The sequence below is a fragment of the Epargyreus clarus genome, unplaced genomic scaffold, assembly GCF_041222505.1.
Source record: "Epargyreus clarus isolate Ecla_fem2 unplaced genomic scaffold, WU_Ecla_fem_2.2 ptg000025l, whole genome shotgun sequence".
NCBI lineage: Eukaryota > Metazoa > Arthropoda > Insecta > Lepidoptera > Hesperiidae > Epargyreus > Epargyreus clarus.
The window spans coordinates 1,038,585-1,065,089 of NW_027332232.1; the positions used below are offsets into that span (position 1 = coordinate 1,038,585).

The 26,505-nt window shown below is 38.7% G+C and overlaps 2 protein-coding genes across 2 annotated transcripts in view; one reads left to right on the forward strand and one right to left on the reverse strand.

The window, feature by feature from the left end:
• Positions 1-26,505, forward strand: part of LOC140752767 (uncharacterized) — a 222,898-nt gene that overhangs the window by 9,044 nt on the left and 187,349 nt on the right. The window lies entirely within an intron of this gene.
• Positions 1,336-17,948, reverse strand: LOC140752708 (transmembrane protease serine 9-like). Its single transcript, XM_073087041.1, has 13 exons — positions 17,937-17,948; positions 17,414-17,535; positions 16,285-16,434; positions 15,059-15,194; positions 13,872-14,012; positions 12,170-12,365; positions 10,481-10,540; positions 8,168-8,292; positions 6,290-6,396; positions 5,419-5,568; positions 3,270-3,402; positions 2,756-2,884; positions 1,336-1,728 (listed from the first exon to the last, which is right to left on the reverse strand). The coding sequence occupies exons 1-13, from the start codon at positions 17,946-17,948 to the stop codon at positions 1,564-1,566; spliced, it is 1,626 nt and encodes a 541-aa protein (XP_072943142.1). The 3' UTR covers positions 1,336-1,563.

The window sequence follows — 26,505 nt, forward strand, 5'->3', positions numbered from 1 at the left end:
ATAGGATTAGATATTGCCACCTGAGGTCGCCCAAAGGTGCGCCCCTACCCTTAAGGACTAAGTTGGAACGCCTCGGAAAAGTATGTCTCCCTTACCACACCCTTCAAACCAGAACACAGCAGTGCTTAACACTGCTATTACTCGGAAGAAATATGTGTGGCAGTGGTGCCGTCGGAGTCGAACTACAGAGGATTCTACTTTTTTTTGGCAGCCCCTGAGGACTAAGCTGGAACGCCTCGGAAAAGTATGTCTCCCTTACCACACCCATCAAACCAGAACACAGCAGCGCTTAACACTGCTGTTATAACAGAAACAGGTGTGGCGGTGGTGCCGCTGGAGTCGAGACTGACTTTCCGCTACTCTTCAAGAGATGGTGCTACGAGTATCACGTCGGGATTACCACTTTCAAAACTAGGCTAGGTGATTAAGCCTGGGGAGCGGCCGTGCTCCAACAGTCTCAGTTCGGAGCTTTATATATACGAGATGTTTAGAAAACTTCGATAGCGTGATTCAGAACACTCGTGGTGCCATCTCTTGACGAGAAGCAGGAAGTCACCAAATCACGAATACAGCGTTATTAAATATATGGCCGGCTTTTCAAGAAAAAGGTTGTTAACTATTTTTAAAATATTTATTTTTATAAATCAACATTGTTATTTTAATTTAAACCTAAATAAAAACATACAATAATTCGAAACAAAACATTACAATCAGTGAAATAATATGAAAAAGATAAAACATATAACATAACAATATTTTTAATAATATAAAAAGTTACATCCAATTGCTGCTCCTGGGATGAGTTCCAGAGCTGGCAACATTCCCTCGTTGGATAGCGAGGCTAACTCGCTGTCCGAGGTATGTGCCGGCTCTGGTCATTCGTTGACTCTATCAACCGTTTAGACAGATGCTTGAAATAAATCTAGCATTGGAACCCCACGGCCCCATTTCAACACCACATGGTACAAATGTCAGTGGCAGACTAAGTTGTCGGAGTCCCGGGAAATATTAAATGGGGCCCCCAGTTTAAAAAGTTGTTTGATTATACAAAATTAATTTTTTTCGCTCATTTATATACACATTTCACAGATTTGGTTCTGAAGACATTTTTTTAAGCAACTGGGTTTGGGGGCCCCCAGGTCCGGGTCCCGGAGCGGACCGCCCCCTTTAGCCGTTTGTCCACCGCCACCGTCACTGACAACGAGATTATTTCGGGCCGATTTTAATATCACGTGACGGCGATAGTTTGTCCACCGCGACCGATATCGCCGGTTTCATTTGTTCCAGCTGTCACGCGTATGACAGCAGTGTATGGACAAGTTCAAACGTCGTCGGCACCGAGCCGATCTAGCGGTCACGCCGATCTCGAAATATCGGCGGCTGGGATGACGGTGCTCGGGTGACGGACGTGCGGTGGACAAGCGGCTATAGTCAATGTATGTACGCTACTTCGGCGCTGTCATGTTCTCGGTAACGGTGGCGGTGGACGGCCTTAGTCCGATAGATCAATGCGGAAAACGTTTGCAATAAAGTATAATATCAAATGTGACCTTGCTTGTGACGTCAGGGCCACACGACGCTTTCAATCCATGGTAGGTATTTATTCACGCGGGTGTAAATAGAGGGTATCCCCACTACCCCGCACCGACCTCCCCCGGATACCAGACCAACGACCGTATACATGCACTTGATGGTACTTTTAACCTGTATTGGCGATCCAGAATTGCCCTGGAAATAAAAAAATATACGAGTGAACGTTGGACCATATGGCTGAAGTGAAACTTTTTTAATCTACCAAAATAATTATACATAGTTCAAAAACTAAAAACCACGCTAAAATCGCACAAGAAAAATCGTTTATCCTGATTACTGAAGATCCTGATGAAAAGAATGGAATAAAATGATTAAAATCATCATCATTGTATTGTCATCGGTTCTTGATAATTGTTCAAATTTTAAATTAATCGGACTGTTCAAAATGGGTAAAAGTCGAGTTCAAAGATTCCGTTACATAGATACATAGATACAACCCAAGCTAATAAAAGCGTGGTAAAAAAGTAAATCTTTTAAAAAAATGTTTTTACAATGTTAACCTAATGGTACATGTGGAGCTGGAACTACTTCAGACCACACCGTTTTGTCAGTCAAATAATCATTTAGTTTATAGTACGCTTTTTTACATAGCGTTTGTTTAACGACATGTTTGAACATTTTTTCTGTGAGATTCAAAATGTGGTCGGATATTTTATTGTAGTAGCGAATACAGTTACCATGAAAGATCTAGCCACCTTACATAATCTATGTTTAGGTATTGTGGATAGTTTATTTCTATTTCTAGTATCAAAGTTATGGTGGTTACAATTTTTTTTCAAACATCAGTGTGTTTTCTTATATACATAATAATTATTTTCATAGATGTATTGACTATGTACCGTCAATATGATGGTGGTAGAACACTTTGTGGTTCGACTCCGGCGGCACCACCGCCACACCTATTTCTACCTAATAACAGCAGTGTTAGGCGCTGCTGTGTTCCGGTTTGAAGGGTGTGGTAAGGGAGGCGTTCCAGCTTAATCCTCAGGGATAGCGGCGCATCTGTGGCCGACCTCAGGTAGGAATATCTAATCCTATCTGGGTTTGATTACAGATGTCCATGGGCGGCAGTAGCCACTTACCATCAGGTGGACTGCATGCTCGTCTGCTACTCCTATATTATATAAAAAAAAAACAAATATTTTCATAGTGGTATACGAACCTGACACATATCCTTGTTCTGTTCTGTGGGGTGGTAGCAGCTTTGCGTGCGTGCTACACCGTTACTAAGCCGGTTTGAAGTTTGGAAGTGATCAATGCAATCCATATCTTTAAATTTAGTTAGCTTCACCTGTAATAATAAGTATTATTATATTATTTAAAAACTAAAAACCTCTATATTACAGTTTTTTATAATATAGGAGTAAGACACGATGCAGTGCACCTGATGGTAAGCGGCTACTGCCGCCCATGGCCATCTATAATCAACGCCAGATAGGATTAGATTCCTACCTGAGGTCGGCCACAAGCGCCGCTTCGTCGAGAACTAAACTGGAACGCCTCAGAAGAGTATGCCCTTACCACACCCTTCAAAACATAACATAACAGCGCTTAAGACTGCTATTACTCAGCAGAAATAGGTGTGGCGGTGGTGCCGCCGGAATCGAGCCACAGAGGATTCTACTATTCTTTGGCAGACCGTTATGACAGAGTAAATACATAAAATCTGCGTTTACCTTTTGAAGAGTATTAAATAGAGGTCCTCCCATGGTGGTGGCTCCCCAGCCAGTGCCCAAAACCTCAGTAGTACTCGTACCGTGATTACCAGTGTCGAGGCAAGCTGGGACCACTGACGGACCCAGCTTAATACTGAAAGCATGTTCTTATATAATATAGGAATAGCAGACGAGCATCCAGTCCACCTGATGGTAAATGGCTACTGCCCATGAACATCTGTAATCAAGCCCAGATAGGATAAGATTTCAACCTGAGATCGGTCACAGATGCGCCGCTACCCCTGAGGACTAAGAAATGCCTCGGAAGTTTGTCTCTCTTACCACACCCTTCAAACCAGGGCAAAGCAGCGCCTAACACTGCTGTTATTATAGTCGGGCCATTACGAACGTGCGAGCCGAGTCATAAAAGATGACGTCAAAGGAATGTGACAATGCCGCACAATTCGATATTGATAAAGATGCCGCTCGGACGCAGGTAGCTATAATTAAAGGACGCTTTCTTTGATGAATAATGTAAAAATGCAAAAATATAAATATGGATGTTATTAAAGGTCGCGGTATTTAATGACTAATATCATAGATTAGTATACTTATCTATGACTAATATGTAATAATGATCTATGAATAATATGTAATAAGGCAAAAATATAAATATGAATGTTATTAAAGGACGTTTTAAAATATATCCTTAAAAGTATTTAGCACTTTTTCCTTGATTACCTTCTGTCGGGGACACCTTTTGATATTTGTGAAAGAAGAAGTTTTAAACTAAATTAAGTTTATTGCGTGATATTAGAAGTGAAGTGAGAGCGACAGTTCCGATATGCCCATAAGTGTGAACGAAAGATCTGATAAAAAAATGATTTAAATGATTTATGACTCACTTCGCACGTTCGTAATGGCCGGACTATAGGTAGAAATAGGTGTGACGGTGATGCCTCCGGAGTCAAGCCGGAGATTCTACCGGGTTCTACCACCATCACAGCATACCATCATCAGATTATATACTGGGTGTCCCGTAAGTACCACGACAAACTTGGGGAGAACATAGGTGAGGGTCTGACCTCTTTGGGAAAAAAAAAATACCTTAGTAAAAGTGTCGTGGTACTTACGGGACACCCTGTATATATATATTCGTTATACTAATTATTTACACTCTTAAGTAAAGATTAAAACTACTTACTCCGCAACCATAAAACTTATAAAAGCCATGCAAGGTTTCCACAATTTTTGTCCCGAAATAGTAACACATTTAAAAAAAAAGTTAACTGAACCTATCGAGTAGGGTATCAAATGAAAGGAAATTAAACGGAGAATATATATATATATATATATATATATATATATATATATATATAACAGCAAGGTGACTGGCTGACTAACTAAATGATTTTTTCTCTTTTCAGAAATCAACGTAGGTACAGCTAAAACCGCTTAACTTAGAGTTCTGAAATTTTGTACATGGATTCGCTATGTAGCGTAAATAAGTACTAAGATAGACCTTTTGGAAATTCTATCCTGAAGAGGGTAAAATAGGGGTAAACAGTTTTTTTTAAATCCTTTAATTTTTAAGCAACTAATATAAAATTTAGTATTTGGCTTTCTAGATAGGAACAAGGACACACCGATCCCCCTCCGAAAAATCAACCCCGTAGAGGGTAAAATAAGGGCAATCACTATGAAATTTAATTATAGAGCGTAAATGGTGGTTTTTTTTGCGTTTTAAGAAAAGTTAACCAAACCCATCGAGTAGGATATCAAAATAAAGGAAATGTAAATGTAAACTGTAAATAATATAAATAAAAATAAAGCTATTAGGCCTTTAAAAAAATAGAAATAAATTACACATACATTATATAATATATGCATATATATAACATAGCGTAAAAAGCACTACGAGGATAAAATAGGATAATATTGTTTGAACATCTTTTGTTTTTGAAGCAGATACCGACTATGAAACTTTGTATTTGGCTTTCTGGATAAAAATAATGAAACGCCAATTTCACTGTTTTTGGAAAAAAAATTCAGCTTCAGCCCTTATAGTGCAGTCGGGTTTTGATGTTTTAATTAAATTACTTGTTATCTATTACAAAAGGCACAACACCGCTAAAGATGTTTTCACTTCTAAAATAATTTAAATACGAACGGTTTGCTTGTCTTCAACAAGGCTATGTTATTGTACGGTGATTGTGGCCTGTAGTCTGGGTGTAGAATGACACTCTTGATGGTATACATTTTGTCGTTGTCACGATCGGTTTTATCCAAAGTACCCACTAGAACAAATTCTGCTTCATAGCTGAAAGAAAAATATTACATTTTTTAAAACGCTTTTATTAAGTACGTATATATATAACGGAGTTTCAACTTGATTCTTAGTTCTTACCCACTTTGAACGGAGAGTAATTCAAAATTTTGTACAATTATCAAGAACCGATGACAATACACGATTTTAATTTTGTCCCATAGACATTAGCAGGATCATTAGGAATAACGATTTTCGTGGCGGTGTTCGAGGTAGGATTAGATGTTTCTACCTGAGGTCGGCGACAGATGCGCCACTAAGCCTGAGGACTAAGCTGGAACGCTTCGTAAAAGTATGTCTCCCTTACACTTCAAACCAGAACACAGCAGCGTTCAACATTGTTGTTATATGAGAAATTGGTGTGACGGTGGTGCCCCCGGAGTCGAACCACATGAGATTCTACCACCTTCAAAGTGTACAAGTGCTAATAAAATACTTTTGAAGGCGGCACCACCGCCATACCTATTTCTGCCTAATAACAGCAGTGTTAGGCGCTGCTGTGTTCCGTTTTGAAGGGTGTGGTAAGCGAGACATACTTTTCCGAGTTGTTCCAGCTTAGTCCTGAGGGGTAGCGGCGCATCTGTGGCCGACCTCAGGTAGGAATATCTAATCCTATCTGGGGTTGATTACAAATGTCCATGGGCGGCAGTAGCCACTTACCATCAGGTGGACTGCACGCTCGTATTCTACTCCTATATTATAAAAAAAAACTTACTCTTTTTGACGGGCGCACTGTGCTGAAGTAAGGATAAATCTATCGCTGATGATAGAGCCTGCGCATTTAAATGTATTCTCGTAGTCATCGCTGTTGCCAACTAACGCCTTTAAAAAAATATTGAAGTAAATAATTTGCCAATAGCGAGTCTTCCGTACCACCAAATGTTCATATTTATTTACTTATTTCTATTCATTTTATTATTTTCAACAATGCTTAGTTCTATGAAACAACATCATCTATAGTCTGATTCATAATTAGGTGTCCAAAATGTAAACAATGGTGTTGACCTATCAAGAAAATACGTTTCAAATAGTACTTTTTTATTTTTGACAATATTAAATTAATACAACGATAATAAAATAATAATCTAAATAAATTAAGATCAATTCACATTTTCTAATATTTATATTGCCTCAATTTCGTTTCATACATTAATAATAATAAAAAACAAGGTTTCTGCTAGAAAATTAAATGTGATAATGGTAACACAATCGGAACCCAAAACATTTCTCGTGCCCTCATTTTTAAGTTTCGTAGCTCATGTTATTCATTTTCGTGATTGTAATCGAACTCAAATGTATTATCGTTTTCATAGCGCGTTTGTTAAATTGTGAATAATGGTAAAGTTTTCGTTTTTTGTTGAGTTTGTTATAGTTTTTGGTTTCTTGTTAATTTTGACAGTGACATTTGTTTGTTTACATTTTGGACACCTAATTATGAATCAGACTATAGTCAAGCCCATGAAGTTATAGGTATATTTACCTATAACTTCATGGTCAAGCCTAAAGAACTATCGATACACACGTCATCTATCACTATTTTCTGTCAATGTATCTGTCATTATAGATGGCTGTGGGTTGATGATGAACGATACGTAAACAATGTATAATAAAATTAAAATTACTATACTAAAAATGTTTTATGGTTCTTATTTGTATTTATTATAATAGCAGTTATAGTAAACGGATTGTGAAATTTTCTACTGTTTTCCTAGTACGGTTTAACAGTTAGATCGAATAATGCTGAAAAATACCGGTTTGTTGTATGGAGACCCCTTTAATATTCAACTTTATTTTATTTTTAGTATTCGTTGTTATAGCGGTCACCGTAATGTTTCCTCTGTAAGAATCATGTCATCTATGACGGTTCAGGACATAGAGCCCTGTGACAGACGAACAGACAGCGAAGTCTTAGTAATAGGGTTCCGTTCTTACATTCTGGGTACGAAACCCTAAAACGTCTTGTAAAATATTTTTCAACCACGCTTTTATTAGCTTGGGTTATATCTATGTATGTTTGTATGTAACGGAATCTTTGAACTCGATTTTTACCCACTTTGAGCGGTCCGATTAATTTAAAATTTTGAACAATTATCAAGAACGGATGACAATACATGTTTTTAATAATTTCATCTCATTCTGCTCATGAGGATCGTCAGGAATCAGGATTAACGATTTTTCCTGTGCGATTTTAAGTTTTTAAACTATAATTATTTAAACTAATATATATTATTATTATTATTATTTTCCTTTGCTATTTTATTTTTCAATCATCTCTCCCATTCTATTTTAGTCTCCTTCTTTTACAGGTGCTTAGTGTATGCTATATTTTATTTATTCCAACATGTTTATGCTATCTTAGTCCTATAATTATATTTATTATTATTATTTGAACCCTACCTATTTTTCTATTCATCCCTACTATAACTCCTCACCTAAAGGTTGTCTGGAAGAGATCGCTGGTTAGCGATAAGACCGCCTTTTGTATTGTCTTTTAAATTAGTTGTTTATTTTTTATATGTATCTTCTTTTATTGGGTACAATAAAGAGTATTGATTTGATTTGATTTGATTATTTAAACTAACATGTGTCTTACCATGTGTGGGAATTCATCTTGGGCTGCGTCACTGCTGCCCACCTCCATACTGTCGTTATGCCTGCAGAAGTCCTTGCGTGTACTTCCCGTGCAGGGATATACCAGTTGCTGATACTCTAAGCACTCTGGGAATAACAACACGTTTTTATATACAGGGTGAATTTTTAAAACGGGCCTTCAGGGCCAAATCCGAAACTATAAGGATTAGCGAAAAATGCTGAGAGGAGTTACGAGGCCAATTTTGATAAAAACTAAAACTGCATCATTACTTTTTTAAAATAACATTTTCCCTAGCCGGGAATCGAACGAGTTCATTTTGAAAAAAAAAATACACCCTCTATATTATTCCACTATCTGATAGTGTTGCTTATAAGGATCAAAATCTGGGAAGTAATAATAAATGACAAACTAAAGGAAAAGCCTCAATTTTAAGAAAATACATATTGTTTTATATTAATTTGGCAGTTAAGTTCCCGCCATTCATCAATTTAAACATTTCGCGTATTAACAATTTTTTGGCTCAATGTTTCAAATCATTCGAAATGGACGTTTTGTTCTTCAAGAATTTATATTTTTATGTCCGACTTAGTTAAGGTTACTTTTAGGACCATTATAATAGATTTAACTTGCAATGGGCCGAGTTTCGTTTAATACAGATGTAAAATTGACAATTTGCGAGAATGTCTTTCTCGAGTCAAATCCGAGTGATAACTAAACAAAGAGATATAGAAAATTATATTTACTGTTGAAACGTAGTTATAAACAACAAACAATAACAATTTACTATTTAATCACTTATCTATTTTTATTAAAAAATAAATCCTAAAAACGGCGGTAATTTACTTGCCAAACTATTACTTACTCATACTAAGCCGTACGTCACGGTTATAACATCGAATAATTAGTTGATTAACCAACAAATTCTTCAATGGTATGACTTACGTATGTTTATAAAGAATTACACATAAATCATTTGTTATGTATAATCCTTAAGGATTAGTATGGCAATGTATGGAAAAATATGTATTATCTTCAAAATTTTCCTTTTCCTTTAATTTGTCACATAACATTACTTCCCAGAATTTGATCCTTATAAGCGACACTATCAGATGGTGGAATAATATAGAGGGTGTATTTTTTTTAAAAATGAACTCGTTCGATTCCCGGCTAGGGAAAAAGATATTTTAAAAAACTAATGATGCAGTTTTAGTTTTTATCAAAATCGGCCTCGTAACTCCTTTCAGCATTTTTCGCTAATCCTTATAGTTTCGGATTTGGCCCTGAAGGCCCGTTTTAAAAATTCACCCTGTATAACTAGCTGACCCGGCAAACGTTGTGTTGCTGTATAAATAAAAATGTTAAGGGTGAACAACCCTTTTCACTTAGGGTTATGAAAAATAGATAGCAGCCGATTCTCAGACCTACTGAATATGCATATAAAATTTGGTGAAAATCGGTAATTCACGTTCACGTACACAGACATTCTCTCATACACATGCACTTACGCACTCACACATGAACATACACACGCAAATACACGCAACACACGCACACACACTACCCACTCATACTCACCCACGCCAATTTCATGCTTACACTTATTTCTTGCACTGTTCACTCGCATCAAATATATATATATACAGATACTACAGATTATTACCAGTATTATTAGTAGCTATAACACAAATTTTATCTATATTCATATAAATATCTATGTCATTTAATTATTATAACCAGTACGTATAGCACACACCACTTGTCCGAGCTGCGCGAAAAATAATACGGGGTTTCACCGAAAACCAGCAGCCACGGTTTCCCGCGACACAGGCTGAGTGTAACCCTTTTTCGGTATCCATCCTCATACTTAATAATTTTGCTCACTTGTTATGTCATATATATTATGTTATATCTGTCTGTTTGTTTTATGTATTATGTATTAACCTTAATTGTAACAGGATGTTTACCGAAATAAATGTTTTCTTTCTTTCTTTCTTTCTTAATGCCGTTTCGGAGGTGTACGGTAACTAACATTGTGACACGAGAATTTTATATAGGTATAAGAATGAATACTTAGATTAGTAAAGATACTTCGCCGCCTTGAAATTTAATGAAGCCACAAAAGAATTCTTGACAAATAAAAATCATTTTTAGAGAAAAAATTGTAAAAAGTATTTCAAATATTTTAGGGACATTTAGTACGGAGACGTGGTAAAACTTTTTTACGCAACTATATCATTCTCAAAACTGGTTACATTTTCTTGTTAGGAGTGAGTAATTTTTGATAATCTATGTAGAAAGGGTTAAAATACATACTGTTCCAAGCCTTTTGCCCTTTCTTGGGCGTGGGCAATTGTTTCTGTATAGGCTCGCACGCTGAAAAAGAAAAAATCTTGTAACAAACGTTATAATGATTAGTGATATAGTCCGCGCCAAACTACTAGTCCGCTCTGAAGTTGTCGCGCAGGTGTAGTCAGAGAGCCAATGCGATCGAACACAACCACAAGCGTATACTCCGTAGCAACTTAAGGGACACTGCCTGCGCTATGTGTCCGCGGGCGAGAGCGGGCAGCGGAGGGTGCCGGGGTCCCGCACTGTCGCAGTCCCGCTGATATCTACAATTTGCTGTTGCGACACGACTCGTTTCTATATTCACAGCGGACTAGAAGTTTGGTGCGGAGTTTACCGGATGTCCGGATAGAAGATCCGTATTGCTATCCGTATCTAATGATATTCTGACACGACTAGCGGACTATATCACCTATGTATCATCTTTATATATATATTTCTTATGTGCGTGTGTATGTCACTGAACTCCTCCTAAACGACTGGACTGATTTTGATGAAATTTGTTGTGTGTGTTCAAGGGGACTTGAGAATGGTTTAGATTCACAATTTAGTCCGTGGGAAAAGGTTTTTTAGTTAATTTTTAATTCGTAAGTAGTTGTTGATTTTGGAATGTTTCACATTGGATTCAACAGACTTCGCTACCATCGCAGTTTCAAATATTCTATCTACTTTTCAAACCCGTAAGTGATAAGGGTTGTTCACCCTTAACATTTTTTTAATTTATATGGCAACACAACGTTTGGCGGGTCAGCTAGTATACTATATTATATCATACTAGCTGACCCGGCTGGTTATGTTCCCATATGAATAAAAAAATGTTAAGCGTGAGCAACCCTTATCACTTAGGGGTATGAAAAATAGATTCTCAGACCTACTGAATGCATATAAAATTTGGTGAAAATCCGTAAAGCCGTTTCGGAGGAGTACGGTAACTAACATTGTGACACGAGAATTTTATTTATAAGATTATCATTTATTTAAATGACTTTTACCTTATATGTATATGTATTATGTATGTATCATTATATGTATCATCTATTTCTTTATTTTTTAGTTTATTAACATGCATATACATACTTACACATACAAACAAACATGCACTCACATATACGTAACTGTATCATTAACGTAAAATGTAAATCCGTTTTCGGCTATAATTTTAATATTAATTATTACGAGTAGATGTAAATAAATTAAGCTGTAGATTTAGTGTAAATAAATATCATAATACATCGTATCGTTTCGTATCGTGTCGTGTCGAATCGTGTCGTGTCGTGTCGTGTCGTGTCGTGTCGTGTCGTGTCGTGTCGTGTCGTGTCGTGTAGTGTCGTGTCGAATCGTGTCGTGTCGTGTCGTGTCGTGTCGTGTCGTGTCGTGTCGTGTCGTGTCGTGTCGTATCGTGTCGTGTCGAATCGTGTCGTGTCGTGTCGTGTCGTGTCGTACCTTGTCGTATTGTCTCGTGTCGTGTCATGTAATGTCAAATCATATTATATCACATCAACAAGATACAAACCATTCTTCTCCAGTGCCGCTAGCTCTCGTGGCCACACTCTCTCCACTATCCACCGGAGGTAGGCCTCTACCCTCGTGTCGTATCGTGTCGTGTCGTGTCATGTAATGTCAAATCATATTATATCACATCAACAAGATACAAACCATTCTTCTCCAGTGCCGCTAGGTCTCGTGGCCACACTCTCTCCACTATCCACCGGAGGTAGGCCTCTACCCTCGTATAGGCTGCGGGCGTATAAAACCCACACCCCTGGCTCCACGACACAATACCGTTGATCACGTAATTACAATACATTCCTTTCATGTTCATCGTAGATACCAATGGCCCACCACTGTCACCCTGAAATAATTAGGTAAAAAAGGTTTGAAGGTGGTAGAACCCTTTGTGGTTCGACTCCGGCGGCACCACCGCCTCACCTATTTCTACCTAATAACAGCAGTGTTAGGCGCTGCTGTGTTCCGGTTTGAAGGGTGTGGTCAGGGAGACAGACTTTTCCGAGGCGTTCCAGCTTAGTCCTCAGGGGTTGCAGCGCATCTGTGGCCGACCTCAGGTAGGAATATTTTATCCTATCTGGGGTTGATTACAGATGTCCATGGGCGGCAGTAGCCACTTACCATCAGGTGGACTGCATGCTCGTCTGCCACTCTTATATTATATAAAAAAAAAACCCAGTGGCAAATTAAAATAAAATTAAAGTCTAGGCTACAGTTAGGGTACAGTTTTTGCCGCCCATATTCCTACAATTGTCATGTTTGGTACTTTATCGGATTAGGCAGTTTGCGCTCCTGTTGTTTTTTTGTTTTGCTCGCTACGTCGGCTCATGAGACGGTTCCAGTTATTTTTGCTCGTCACGCCAGTTCATGACTAGCTTCCTAATTAGCAAAAATAAAAAAATCGGTCCCCAAATTTGCCGCCCCAAAAATCTGCCGCCCTAGGCTGAAGCCTACTCAGCCTGCTGGTAAATCCGACACTGGGTAAACCGTAGATTAGTAAAGATTACTCACTCCTAACAAGAAAATGTAACCAGTGTTGAGAATTGAAATAGTTGCGTAAAAAAGTTCTGCCACGTCTCGATGCTAAAATGTCCCTAAAATATTTGAAATACTCATTTATTTATTATGTAAGTCAAACTGACGGACAGACAGCGGAATGTTATAGTCCGCGTAAAACTGCTAGTCCGCTCTGTATATACAAATGAATCGCGTCGCCATAGCAAATTGTATGACTACACCTGCTCGCAACGACTTCAGAGCGGACTAGCAGTTTGCGGACTCGCGCTGCAGTTCTGCCCGGCGTGGGATTCGCAGCGGCGGATCCTCGTCGAAAAAGTGGGACCGGATCTCTCTCCGTCGGCCATTGGCATAATCACCTTCTGCGACATGGTCATGTGTGCGAAGGAAGACGCCGAGCGAACAAGGGAGCGCACTGAACCCACTCGGAGGAGAAGTCGCCGTGGCCGTACTTAGCGGTCCCCGGCGAGGTATCCCTGTAGTTCCGGGACAAGAATAGGGCTACGGTATCCCCTGCCTGTCGTAAGAGGCGACTAAAACGGGGCTTCTGGTGTCGTGGGTGGTAAGAGTGGCAACGGCCCCCGGAAGGACGGCGGTATGTGTGATCGTATACCGTACGCACCAGACGGTGCGGTGAGCGATAAGCTCACCTGAGCGGAGCCCGACGGGGCAATGCGCTAAGAGGACGCAATGAGGTAAAAGTCCCACATAACCCTGTGTCACTCCCAAGGCATCGGGTACCTTTTGAAGGTTTCCCCCTCGGCGACAAAAAAAAAAGCAGTTTGCGGACTATAACGTCTTTACCCTTTGGGAAAGCATGTATAAATCATCATACCTGACAACTGTCCTTGTATACCTCACTACCTCTAACCTGTTTGCCTATAGCACACATCATCGAGGTATGGTTCCACTTGAAATTTTTTTGTTCAGAAAATGCATCTTTGCAGTCTTGAAGCTGTTTCTCATCTACATATACCTGAAACGATTAAACATAGTTAAAGATAGAATCCGCGCCAAACTTCTAGTCCGCTCTGAAGTTGTTGCACGCAGGTGTAGTCAGAGCCCATGCGGTCGAACACAACCACAAGCATATACCCCATAGCAACGTAAGGGCACACGAATGCAGCTATGTACGTGGGTGAAAGCTACAGGAGGGTTCCGACGGGTTCGGCGCTGTCTTCGTCCCGCTAAGGTTTTTTTTTTTTTTTATAATATAGGATTAGCAGACGAGCATGCAGTCCACCTGATGGTAAGTGGCTACTGCCGCCCATGGACATCTGTAATCAACCCCAGATAGGACCAGAAATTCCTACCTGAGGTCGACAACAGATGCGCCGCTACCCCTGAGGACTAAGCTGGAAGCAGCGCCTAACACTGCTGTTATCAGGCAGAAATAGGTGTGGCGGTGGTGCCGCCGGAGCCGAACCTCAAAGGTTTAAAATATTACCACCATAATAATATATTATACATAATAATAATACCACCATAATAATAATATATTATTATTAATATACCACCTTTAAAATATCTACAATTTGCTGTTGCGACGCGACTAGCTTCTATATTCAGAGCGGACAAGAAGTTTGGCGCGGACTCTAGAACCATTTGCGGTTTGATCCCAGTGGTGCCATCGTTACAACTATTTCTGTTATAACAGCAGTGCTAAGTGCTGCTGTGTTCTGGTTTGAAGTGTGGTAAGGAAGACATACTTATGTGAGGCGTTCCAGCTTAGTCATCAGGGGTGGTGGCGCATCTGTAGCCGACCTCAGGTAGGAAACTAATCTTATCTGGGGTTGAATACAGATATTCATGCGGCAGTAGCCACTTACAATCAAGTGGACTGGATGCCCGACTGCTATTCCTCCGTTTTAAAAAAACGAATTTTTTTTCTTGTGTATAGTCCGCGCAAAACTGCTAGTTCGCTCTGAATGTAGAAATGAATTGCCATAGCAAATTGTATGACTACACCTGCTAGCAACAACTTTAGAGCGGACTAGCAGTTTGGCGGGAACTATAACATACCTTCAGCAATACATTTGATGATGCTGCGCTGGCGTTGTTCCAGGTCAGACCCCATCCAGCTACAATCTTTTTCTTGTCATGTTCAATGCCGGGTGCAGGCAAACAGATCGGTCGAATAAACTCGGATAAAGCTACCCTGAAAAACATAGATTAGTAAAGATTACTCACTCCTAACAAGAAAATGTTACCAGTTGTGACAATTAAAATTGTCACTGTAATCTATTTTTGTTTGAAAAATATAAAAAAATGTAGTTCTTAGATAATTTACGAATGAAACTATATTTCTCCGCACTTTTTCTTCGATTTCGTGTTTTTGCACCACTTGACTACGCATGTTGGCATTGTTCCACATAAATTAAACAGTTATATAAGCAATTACATAAATTGACAGCCATTAATTTGCTGACAGAATTGTCAGCCGTTTAAGCCATTTAATGGCTTCCTTCAATTACAAGGCGGTGAGATATCTATACTTATCTACCCTGAAAATCATTTTTTTTTAATATAGGTGTAGCAGACAAGCGTACAGTCCACCTGATGGTAAGTGGCTACTGCCGCCCATGGAAATTTGTAATCAACCCCAGATAGGATTAGATATTCCTACCTGAAGTCAGACACAGATGCGCCGCTACTCCTGAGGGCTAAGCTGGAACGCCTCAGAAAAGTATGTCTCCCTTACCACACCCTTCAAAACGGAACACAGCTGCGCTAAACACTGCTGTTATGAGGCAAAAAAAGATGTGGCGGTTCTGCCGCTGGAGTCGACCACGAAGGGTTCTACCGACTTCATTTCTTGAAGTTATAAATTTCTTGAAGCTCTGGTAGCCAAAACATTGATTGACATAGATCCTGTGAGTTTTCGGGCCCCTCTGTTATCACGGCGGCTACTTAGGCCGTCCTTGATACAGATGATTACAGATGATTACAGATGTCCATGGGCGGCAGTAACCACTTACCATCAGATGGACACCATGCTCGTCTGCTGCTATATTATAAGACTAGCTGACCCGGCAAACTTTGTACCGCCTCAAAAATATTTATCAAATATATTTCATATAAAATATAGCCTATGTTACTCGTGGATAATGTAGCTTTCGAATGGTGAAAGAATTTTTAAAATCGGTCCAGTAGTTTTTGAGCCTATTCATTACAATCAAACAAACAAACAAAGTTTTTCTCTTTATAATATTATATAATATATAATATAGAAAAGTGATTATACATACGGTCTATTTAATTCCACCAAGCCTATGTCGTAATAATGACGGGGGTAAGCATACCCCTCGTGAGGTATAAGTCTTACAATGGTAAACAATTCTCCCTGATTTACATCTGTCTTGTCCAAAGTGCCGAGCAAAGCGAAACGGACCTTCCCTCTGTAATAAAAATAATAATTATAGTTTAAAAACTAAAAAATCAACGCTATATGCAAGGAAAATCGTTAATCCTGATTCGTGACGATCCTGATGAGGAGAATGGGATAAAGTTATTAAAATCGTGTATTGTCATAGGTTCTTGATTATTGTTCAAAATTTTAATTTAATCGGACCGTTCAAAGTGGGTAAAAATCGAGTTCAAAGATTCCGTTACATACAAACATACATACATACATACATACGCACTACTCAAGCTAATAAAAGCGTGGTAAAAATGTTTGTGTGATTTTTCAAAGTTATGTGCGTATTATAAATTAATTACCACTTACAACGGTGAAGAAAAACATCGAAAGTCTACCAATACGCATTTGGCCAGCGCCGTGGACTTTGACCTAATAATGTACCTAATTCTTTTTTTCTTGTTTTATATTTGATCCTGACTATAAAGCAGACGTGCTACCTGATGGAAAGTAGTTAATGTCGCCTATGGACATTTGCAACACCAGAGAAGTCGCCAATGCATCGCCGGCTTTGAAGGAGAGCTCTTTTTGCACCTTTTTGAAGAGCCCCATGTCATAGCGCTCCGGGAATACCTCGGGAGGAAGTTCATTCCACATCTTGCACCTCCGTGGCAAGAACGTCCGTGCAAGCCGAACTGTGGAGGACCGCCACGAGTCCTTGGGGTGTTGGAACATCATCCTTGCAAGTGGTGCGATGGAGGAATAGTGACACTAGGTCAAATAGTTCCTTCTCTGAGAACTTCTGGTCTCTGAGAGGAGACTTGACTATTCCTGTCTTACAAGCTCCCAACAGATGCATGGGAGAGAGAGAGATGCATGCTCCGACAGTCTCAGTTCGGAGCTTGTACACGTTCAAAGTGTTGAAAAAACTTCAGTAGCGTGATTCAGAATGAATAGTGAGTAGTGACGCCATCTATTGACAAGTTTCGAAGTCGCCAACTAGTAAAAAGAAGACTTACCGTTGATTAACGAGGATATGCGCTGCAGTCAGAATATACTTGCGACTTATGAGGGAACCACCCCCTATCCATACAATCTCTTTAGATTCATCCGACTTTTTTGAGCTGGAACCAATAACTGCCTGAAAAATAAAAATAATATAAATAATTCGCCAAGTACGAGTCGAACTCGCACATGGAGGCTTCCGTACCACCATTCATTATTTTGTACTTAGTTTTATTCATTTTATCATTTTTAACAATACTTAGTTATATGATACAAAAATAGATGGCGTTGAGGTGATGATGAATAATACGTAAACAACGTATAATAAAATTAAAATAACTATATTAAAATATGTTTTATTTTATAGGTTATTATTTGTATTTATTATAATACCAGTTATAGTAATAATCGGATTGTAAAAATTTCAACCGTCTTCTTAATACGGTTTAAGAATTAGATCGAAAAATACCGGTTTGTTGTTTGGCCCCTTTTAATATTCAACTTTATTTTATTTTTAGTATTTCTGTTATAGCGGACACCGTTATGCATCCTGTGTAAAATTTTCACGTGTCTATCTATTACGGTTCCGGAGATATAGCCCTGTGACAGACGGACAGACAGACAGACAGCGAAGTCTTAGTAATAGGGTTCCGTTTTTACCCTTTGGGTACAGAACTTTAAAAATCGACGGGTTTTTGCCGGCAGAAGTGAATTGTGGTATGTGTGGCCACATACCATCGTATACACCAGAGCTTTTGAAGGTGGTAGAACCCTTTGTGGTTCGACTCCGGCGGTACCACCGCCACACCTAATTCTACCTGATAACAGCAGTGTTAGGTGCTACCGTGTTCCGGTTTGAAGGGTGTGGTAAGGGAGATAGACTTTTCCGAGGCGTTCCAGCTTAGTCCTCAGGGGTAGCGGCGCATCTGTGGCCGACCTCTGGTAGGAATATCTAATCCTATCTGGGGTTGATTACAGATGTCCATGGGCGGCAGTAGCCACTTACCATCAGGTGGACTGCATGCTCGTCTGCTACTCTCATATTATAAAAAAAAAAAAGCTTTATGCTCATTACGGTGGAGCCCGACGGCGGAACGCGCTTATAGGATCTTTGCGTTCCTTTGGAGATCCTGGAGTCCTCAACGCAGCTTCGAGGTCGGTCACCGGTGGTTTTTATGCGGAAATAATCCCACATAACTCCGCGTCGCCGGCACCGGGTGTCTTTTGAAGGTTTTGAAGGAACAAAAAAAGGATATAAATGCTCATACATACCATGTGGGGAAATTCATTCGGTACAGCCGGATCCCCTCCAATAATTTTGTCCGGATTATACTGAATATGACAAACTTCAGTAGTTTTATTGGGATCATCTTTGTCATTTGTGCAAATTCGTGTATATTCATAATATTCAACGCACTCTGAAAATAAAATTGAATCAGTGAGCAGTGATAGCCTAGTTTTGGTCGACTCAATCGAGGGGTCCGAGCTTCAAATCCCAGGCAGGCACCTTTGATTTTACAGAAATTAATTGCGTGTTAGAAATCAATTATCACTTGCAATAACGGTGAAAAAGCTCGTGAAGAAACGCATACCTGGGTCTTCAAAAGTTTATCAAAGATATGTAATGTCTACCAATACGCACTTGGCCAGCGCGGTGGACTATGGCCTAATCCTCGTTATGAGAGGAGACCCGTGTCCAGCAGTGAGATAGTAATAATTTAATGACAAGTCACGTTTCGTAGGATATTTCGTAGGATTCGTAGGTTTCGTAGGATTTCTGAGGTCGGCAACAGATGCGCCGCTACCCCTGAGGACTAAGCTGGAACGCCTCGGAAAAGTATGTCTCCCTTAGCAGCGCCTAACACTGCTGTTATTAGGTAGAAATATGTGCGGCGGTAGTGATGGAGTCGAAGGACAAAGGCTTCTACCACCTTCAAAAACAATTCTTCTCGTACAATACCAGATTTGAGGTCTTTCGTATAAAGAATGAGCGCTATTTTGAAGACATATACGTTTCAGTGATTGTTTGGTCCTGAATAATTTCATACGACCATTAATTTAACCACATGAACCTACCTATCTCCCAAGCCCCCAAACAAATTTTCAATCAAATATCTTCAGTACTTTAGACACAGGTTTTTTTTTCATTTTTCAAAGTTTCTACACGCTTTGTGTAACATTAGTCCATCGCAGAAAACTTATAAATGGAGACGTAATAAAACTACAATCGGTAACTAATCGGTAACGGAAACTTTAAACCCGATTTCTAACCACGTTAAACGTTCAGTTTAATTCAAAATTTTAAAGAATTATCAAAAACCAATGACAATACACGATTTGAATAATTTTGTACCATTGTCCTTATCAACATCCTCAGGATTAACGATTTTCGAGGCGAGATTGTTCGAGCGCCTTAGAGGAAGTTCATCGCAAAGTTACTAGATTGCAACAATTATTGCTTTTAGTTTTAATAACTGTTAGCGTGATTTTAGTTTTGAAAATAATAATTTTATGTCCCTATAACCATAGATAAGCAAAGATTACTCACTCCTAACAAGAAAATCTACCCAGTTTTGAGAATTGAAATAGTTGCGTAATAAAAGTTTTGCCACGTCTCCGTGCTAAAATGTCCCTAAAATATTTGAAATAATTACTTATTTATTATGTAAATTACGCAGTAGGTATTAGTTATTTAGTCGTAAATTTTCTCTAAAAATGTTTTTATTTGTCAAGAATTCAAAAAAGGAGCTTACTAATAAGCCGTTTGTGGCTTCATTCAATTTCAAGGCGGCGAAGTATCTTGACTAATCTATGCCTATAACTCAAATGTTCTGAAACATGGTAGGTAGAGGAAAGTAACTAAATGTGGGCTAGTGCTTTAATATGGGCTAGCGACAATTCTCAAAAACTTACAGTCGAAAGAGGCAACAAACGACGATCGTACATCGCATTCACTCGCTCTAACATCGCACTTACTCACTCTCGTCAATCGCGCGCGAACTGTCGCCAGCGTCGGCCATACTTGTGTTGGTGCTGTCGAAAACTTTTCTGAGGTACGTATCAATGTGCTGTTTAATTAAACAATCTTAGGTCTAAATACTGTAACTATGTGTTTTATTGAAGAATGTAAGGTGTATTTTATGATTTTCGGTCGATTTATTGCTTGCTTCCCATGAAATGTAAAGTACACGATCAGATTTATTTTAGTTAAGAATTTCGAATATGGGCTATTACTATGGTCTTAAATATGGGCTAGCCCATATTTAGGTATTACCCATATCTGAAAAGTATTTTAGGTGCTTGGTTATGTCGTTCTATAGGTATCTTCTTATTTTTTAAGCCCCGTACCAAAAAAAATCAGAACTACATCCAATAGAGGTAGAAAAGCTGCTGTGGCCTCGGTCATAACTTTATCTCCATATAAAAATGACCTCATTGAAACAAATAAGAAGAAGATTGAAAAAGAAAATAAACCAAAAGATAAGAAACCCAAGCAAAAGAAAAAAAGTTCTGGAAATAAGAAAGCCAAGACCAGGGATGAAAGTGAAAGTGAAGAATATATCCAATTTGATTCAGATAGTGAACCAGATGCCCCTATAGGAAGAGCGGCTCCTGACACTGCCGATGCAGCGTGTATGTTTTGTCAGGAACTGTTTTCCGAAAATGCAGACGGAGAACTATGGATTAGATGTTTAATGTGTCAGCTCTGGGCACATAATGACTGTGCTGGGCCAGAATTTGACACTTGGATATGTGATTTTTGTAAGTAAATTAAGTGGTATTTGAAAGTAAATTATGTGATTTATTCCATCCACCAAAGTTATTTGATCTCTTATAAGATAAATATTTATAATTGTTATTTTCACAGAAGATATTATAAGTTTTTATTAGTAGCCCATATTTGAGTACCTGCTCCATATTTAGCATCTATTTTGATATTTGGTTCTAATGCTCAATATAATTATAAATTATAATATTAGGAACATATGATTGTTACTTAGCTCTTTAGAAATGTATGTGTGATTATTTTGACAACAATAAATGGTTAATCTTTTAATAGTTTTTTATTTTTTAAGCAAAATCAAAATGGTAGCCCATATTTGGTTACTTTCCTCTAGTATAACTGTGGAAAAAGTGTGGGGCGCTTTTCAATAATTGATAAATGGAGCACCCCACGCTTTTTCACAGTTATACTATTTACTGTTCCTTAGTTGATTCCTTGATTGAAAATTATTTTCTACTTTTTAGTTGATTTTATCATAAAAGCGTGTTTTTTAGTTTTTTAAACTTTATTTATTAACCTTTAAATTATTTATTATTAAATTTGTTTTAAATTTTTTTTTGACGATGTTAAGTGTTTTTTTATTATTGTAACATGTTCTAACGAGGGAGTAGGGCTTGTGTTTTCATTCATTGTCGTATTAAGGTATACACATTTCACAGATTTCTAGTCCGCCAGTGTAACTATAGTTACAATTATAAACTTATTGGCGATATCGGCATATTTACACATAATATTCGCAAGTTTAAGAAAAGTTGAATCTATATGACGTTCTCCTCTACTATAGCAAGTCTTATATATCATCATCATCAACCCATTACTGTCCCACTGCTGGGCACGGGTCTCCTCTCAGAATGAGAAGGATTAGGCCATAGTCCACCGCGCTGGCCAAGTGCGTATTGGTAGACTTCACATACCTTTAAGATTTTTTTTTTATACATCTCTCAGGTATGCAGGTTTCCTCACGATGTTTTCCTTTACCGTTTAAGCAAGTGATAATTAATTTATAATACGTACATAAATCTGAAAATCAGAGGTGCGTGTCTGGGATTTGAACCTCGGACCCCTCGATCGAGAGGCCGTGTTCTTTAACCACTAGGCTATCACTGCTTTAGTCTTCTATATGTATAACTTCTTTGTTTAATGAAAGTTTTTATTAATTTATTACTCTGTTTAATAACAATAATTTAATGTGATTTGTTATTGTGTTAGACAACTCAGTGTAGCATTAAAGTTCAAAGTTAAATAAATTAAATTTCAATGATTCATTTCTTACATCTCGACAAATTGTTTATCATTTATATTTTAATTTATTTATCTGAACGATGTTTTTCTTCTCTTTTCATATTATTCTGTTGATATAGATAATTAATTATATATTAAATTCGTGATATTATTTTAACAGACTGTAATGGGCATGATGACAAATTTTGAAGTCCCCTTCTATAATGTAGGTACATGTCTACTGATTCTAAAAATCGTATTATTTCGGAAATAAATTCAGTATTAACGGAAATATTAGCATTTTTAAAACAAATTTTGAATTAAGCGCGAAAGCGCTCACGGGTGTCATGGCGTCCGCGAGTGACGTCACGCTTCAATATCCCACAGAAAAGTTCAAGCAATACGGTGACACGCCAAAAAATGACGTCATTTCGCCCCGATTAGCGATTTAGACAAGATGGCCGACTGCATTATTTTATTTTTATTTTATTGAAAATATAATGAATCCTAAAGTTTTTATTTGGCTGGGCTATTTTTGAGAATGCATTCAACATAATTATTTTATTTAAGTAAATCATTTATTCTTCGATTTTTTAATACTGTCATCATGCTCATTATGATAATACTACTCCTGCTAGCTATGTTACTCGCTTGCTGTGTTTGGGGGCCCCCAGGATCAGGGGCCCGGGGCGGACCGCTCCTTCCTATCCTTAGTCGCTAGAGCCCTGAGGACTAAACTGGAATGCCTCTAAAATATGCAATTCATATGCTTACTTTTCCAAATGACTTTCTGTACTGCATCCTTGAATTTCGGTTTTTGGATACCAGAACTACTGCATTGTGGGCCAAACCTATTTGAAATTTCTTCTCTTTTCTCCTCTTCCTTTTTGTCTCTTTTTGGACAACAGATCATCGGCAACCTGCCATTGTACGTGCAAGTCTGGAATAGATTTATTTGATCAGAATTTGAAGGTGGTAGAAGACACAGTGGTTAAACTCCAGCGGCAACTTCGCCACACCTTTTCTGTTATAACAGCAGTGTTAAGCGCTGCTGTGTTCTGGTTTGAAGTCTGGTAAGGGAGATATACTTCTCCGAGGCGTTCCAGCTTAGTCCTCAGGGGTAGCGGCGCTTTTATGATTGACCTTAGATAGGAATATCTAATCCTATCTGGGGTTGATTACAGATTACCATGGGCGGCAGTAGTCACTTACCATCAGGTGGACTGCATGTTCGTCTGCTACTCCTATATTATATTATATTCTTATTATAAAACTCCGGCGGCACTTCCGCCACACCTTTTCTGTTATAACAGCAGTGTTAAGCTCTGCTATTTCCTGGTTTGAAGTGTGGCAAGGGAGATATACTTTTCCAAGGCATTCGAGCGTAGTCCTGAGGGGTAGGGGTAGAGTCTGGTTCTGTTTTACACTTTGGGTTTGCAGTTTAAAGATTTCTTAATAATTGCTTACCATTTCGGAGTTACTTATGACATTCCTTGCCGTACCTTCGAAATAGGCATCGAAGAAGACGCTATCGTCCACCAGAGGGCAGCACACGATACTACTGTCACGGCATAGCTAAAATGAAACGCTTTGTAAACTCACAGCCTCAAAGATTCCCTTTCGTGTGCCATAGACACACACAGACGAATACATAACACCCAGACCCAGAACATATATCTAAATTCATAATTTAAAGCTGACCGGGATATGAACCCGGAAACCCTGCGCGGCAGATCATTCTGTACCCTTACCATGAGTTTCAAAACATCCCACAATTTTACGTTACGTTTACTCATTCCATTATTCTGTTCCGTTTGCTTCAGTAGACTGAGTAAACGTAACAATAAGTAAGTGCTCAAGTCTTTCTGTCTATCTCACATGTTCGCAAAAAAGAGAGACAAAACATAAAGCGTCATTTTGTCAATTAAACATTTAATGTTACGTTACTGACACTATAGTTCTGGTACAATCCGCTAGGGGCGCTGATTGGAATAGTATGGGCAAATACGTAAACAAATACCAAAACAGTCATATTTGTCAAAACGTAAAAACTCATGGTAAGGGTACTGTTTACTGATGTCCATACGGCAGTAGCTTACCATCAGCTGGACTGCATGCTTGTCTACTCCTATATTACACATCTACACTAATATTATAAATAGGAAAACTTTGTTTGTTTGTTTGGTTGTAATGAATAGGCTCAAAAACTACTGGACCGATTTTAAAAATTCTTTCACCATTCGAAAGCTACATTATCCACAAGTAACATAGGCTATATTTTATATGAAATATATTTGATAAATAGATTTTGAGGCGGTACAAAGTTGGCCGGGTCAGCTAGTATATAAATAATTGGCCAAGTGCAAGTCAAACCCGCACCCGGAGGGTTCCGTACAACTATTTTTTTTTAATTTCTAGTATTTACTATTATAATAGCCATTAAAGTAAACACATTGTGAAAATTTGAATTGTCTTCCTATAACGGTTCAAGAGTTAGTTGGAAAAATATAGAATAGTCGTTTGTATGAGGACCCTTTTGTATTCAACTTTTTTATTTTTAGTATTTGTTGTTATAGCGGCCAACGTTATGCATCCTCTTTAAAAAAATCGAGTGTCTATCTTTTACGGTTCCAGAGATAGAGCCCTGTGACAGACGGACAGTCAGCGTAATAGGGTTCCGTTTTTACCTTTGGGGTACGGAACCCTAATCCTTACTAATATTATAAATCCGAAAGTAACTCTGTCTGTCTGTCTGTCTGGTTGTCTCTTCTTCACGCCTTAACCACTGAACCGATTTTAATGAAATTTTGTACAAAGATAGTCTGAGACCGGAAAAAGGAGATAGGATAGTTTTATCCTGGAAATCCCACGGGAATTAGGAATGGCGATCTAAGATCGATTAATCGGAGAATCGATCTTTTGGACCAAAAAGAATGATATTTCGATATTTTAATCGATATTAGTAAAGATTGAATCGTAAACTATGCATTTGATCAAGTGATGATCTTTAGCAAAGTTTTTGTCTATGTGTCCACGAAGGTGTCAGAGTTGGTACGACCAATTTTCGCCAGATGGCGACACTGTCCTTCCAATGAAGGTACGAATTTTATGTTTTATGTATGTTAGTATGTTATATTATTTTCTTTTAAACGCGGGCGAAGCCGCGGGCAAAAACTAGTAATACCTATAATTTTTAGTACAAAATATACATACTGGTGGTGGTTTTTTCGTCTCTACTAGGGTTTGTGCGTAATAACACTCTGTTCTTAGTTTGCATGTTCCAAGAGTATTACGATCTTCATCAAACACACACGTATCCCCTGAAATCAAAGTAGTAATAGTGAAGGTGGTAGAACCCTTTGTGGTTCGACTCCGGCGGCACCACCGCCACACATACTTCTGCCTCATAACAGCAGTGTTAGGCGCTGCTGTGTTCTGGTTTGAAGTGTGGTAAGAACGTGTGAGGCATTCCAGCTTAGTCCTCAGGGGTAGCGGCGCACGTGGTCAACAAAAAAAGGCTATCACTGCAAAATCAAAATAGTAATTGATATAAACTGCGTTACAATGGTAAGTGATCCGAGGAACTATTTGACCTGGTGCCTACGTCACCATTTCTTCATCGTACCACTCGCCGAAGGATGAAGTTCCATCCACACCAACTGGACTCGTGGACGGGAACACAGCAGCTTAACACTGCTGTTATAACAGAAATAGGTGTGGCGGTGGTAAGAATCCCACATAACCCTGCGTCGCTCCCACGGCACCGGGTACCTTTTGAAGGTTTCCCCCTCGATAAAAAAAAGGTGTGGCAGTGGTATCTTGGAGTCGAACCACAAAGGGTACCACCGTTATTATACATAGTTCATATTTGTCCCAGACAATTATCAACGAAGCCGAAAGCACAAGTTATTTGTGGTTCCGCCTTCCCGCACTGTGTCGCGCGCTAAATCACCTGTTCCGCGCACACTTGCGACATTGAACGCGCTCATGGATCATTATCCGAACTGTGATGTGCTTGCTGATGATTGGAAGCTGATCATGTCTGTATGCTTGGAGTTCTGTGAGATGTCTCTATGTTAGATCTGTCTAGTTAGTGTAAGT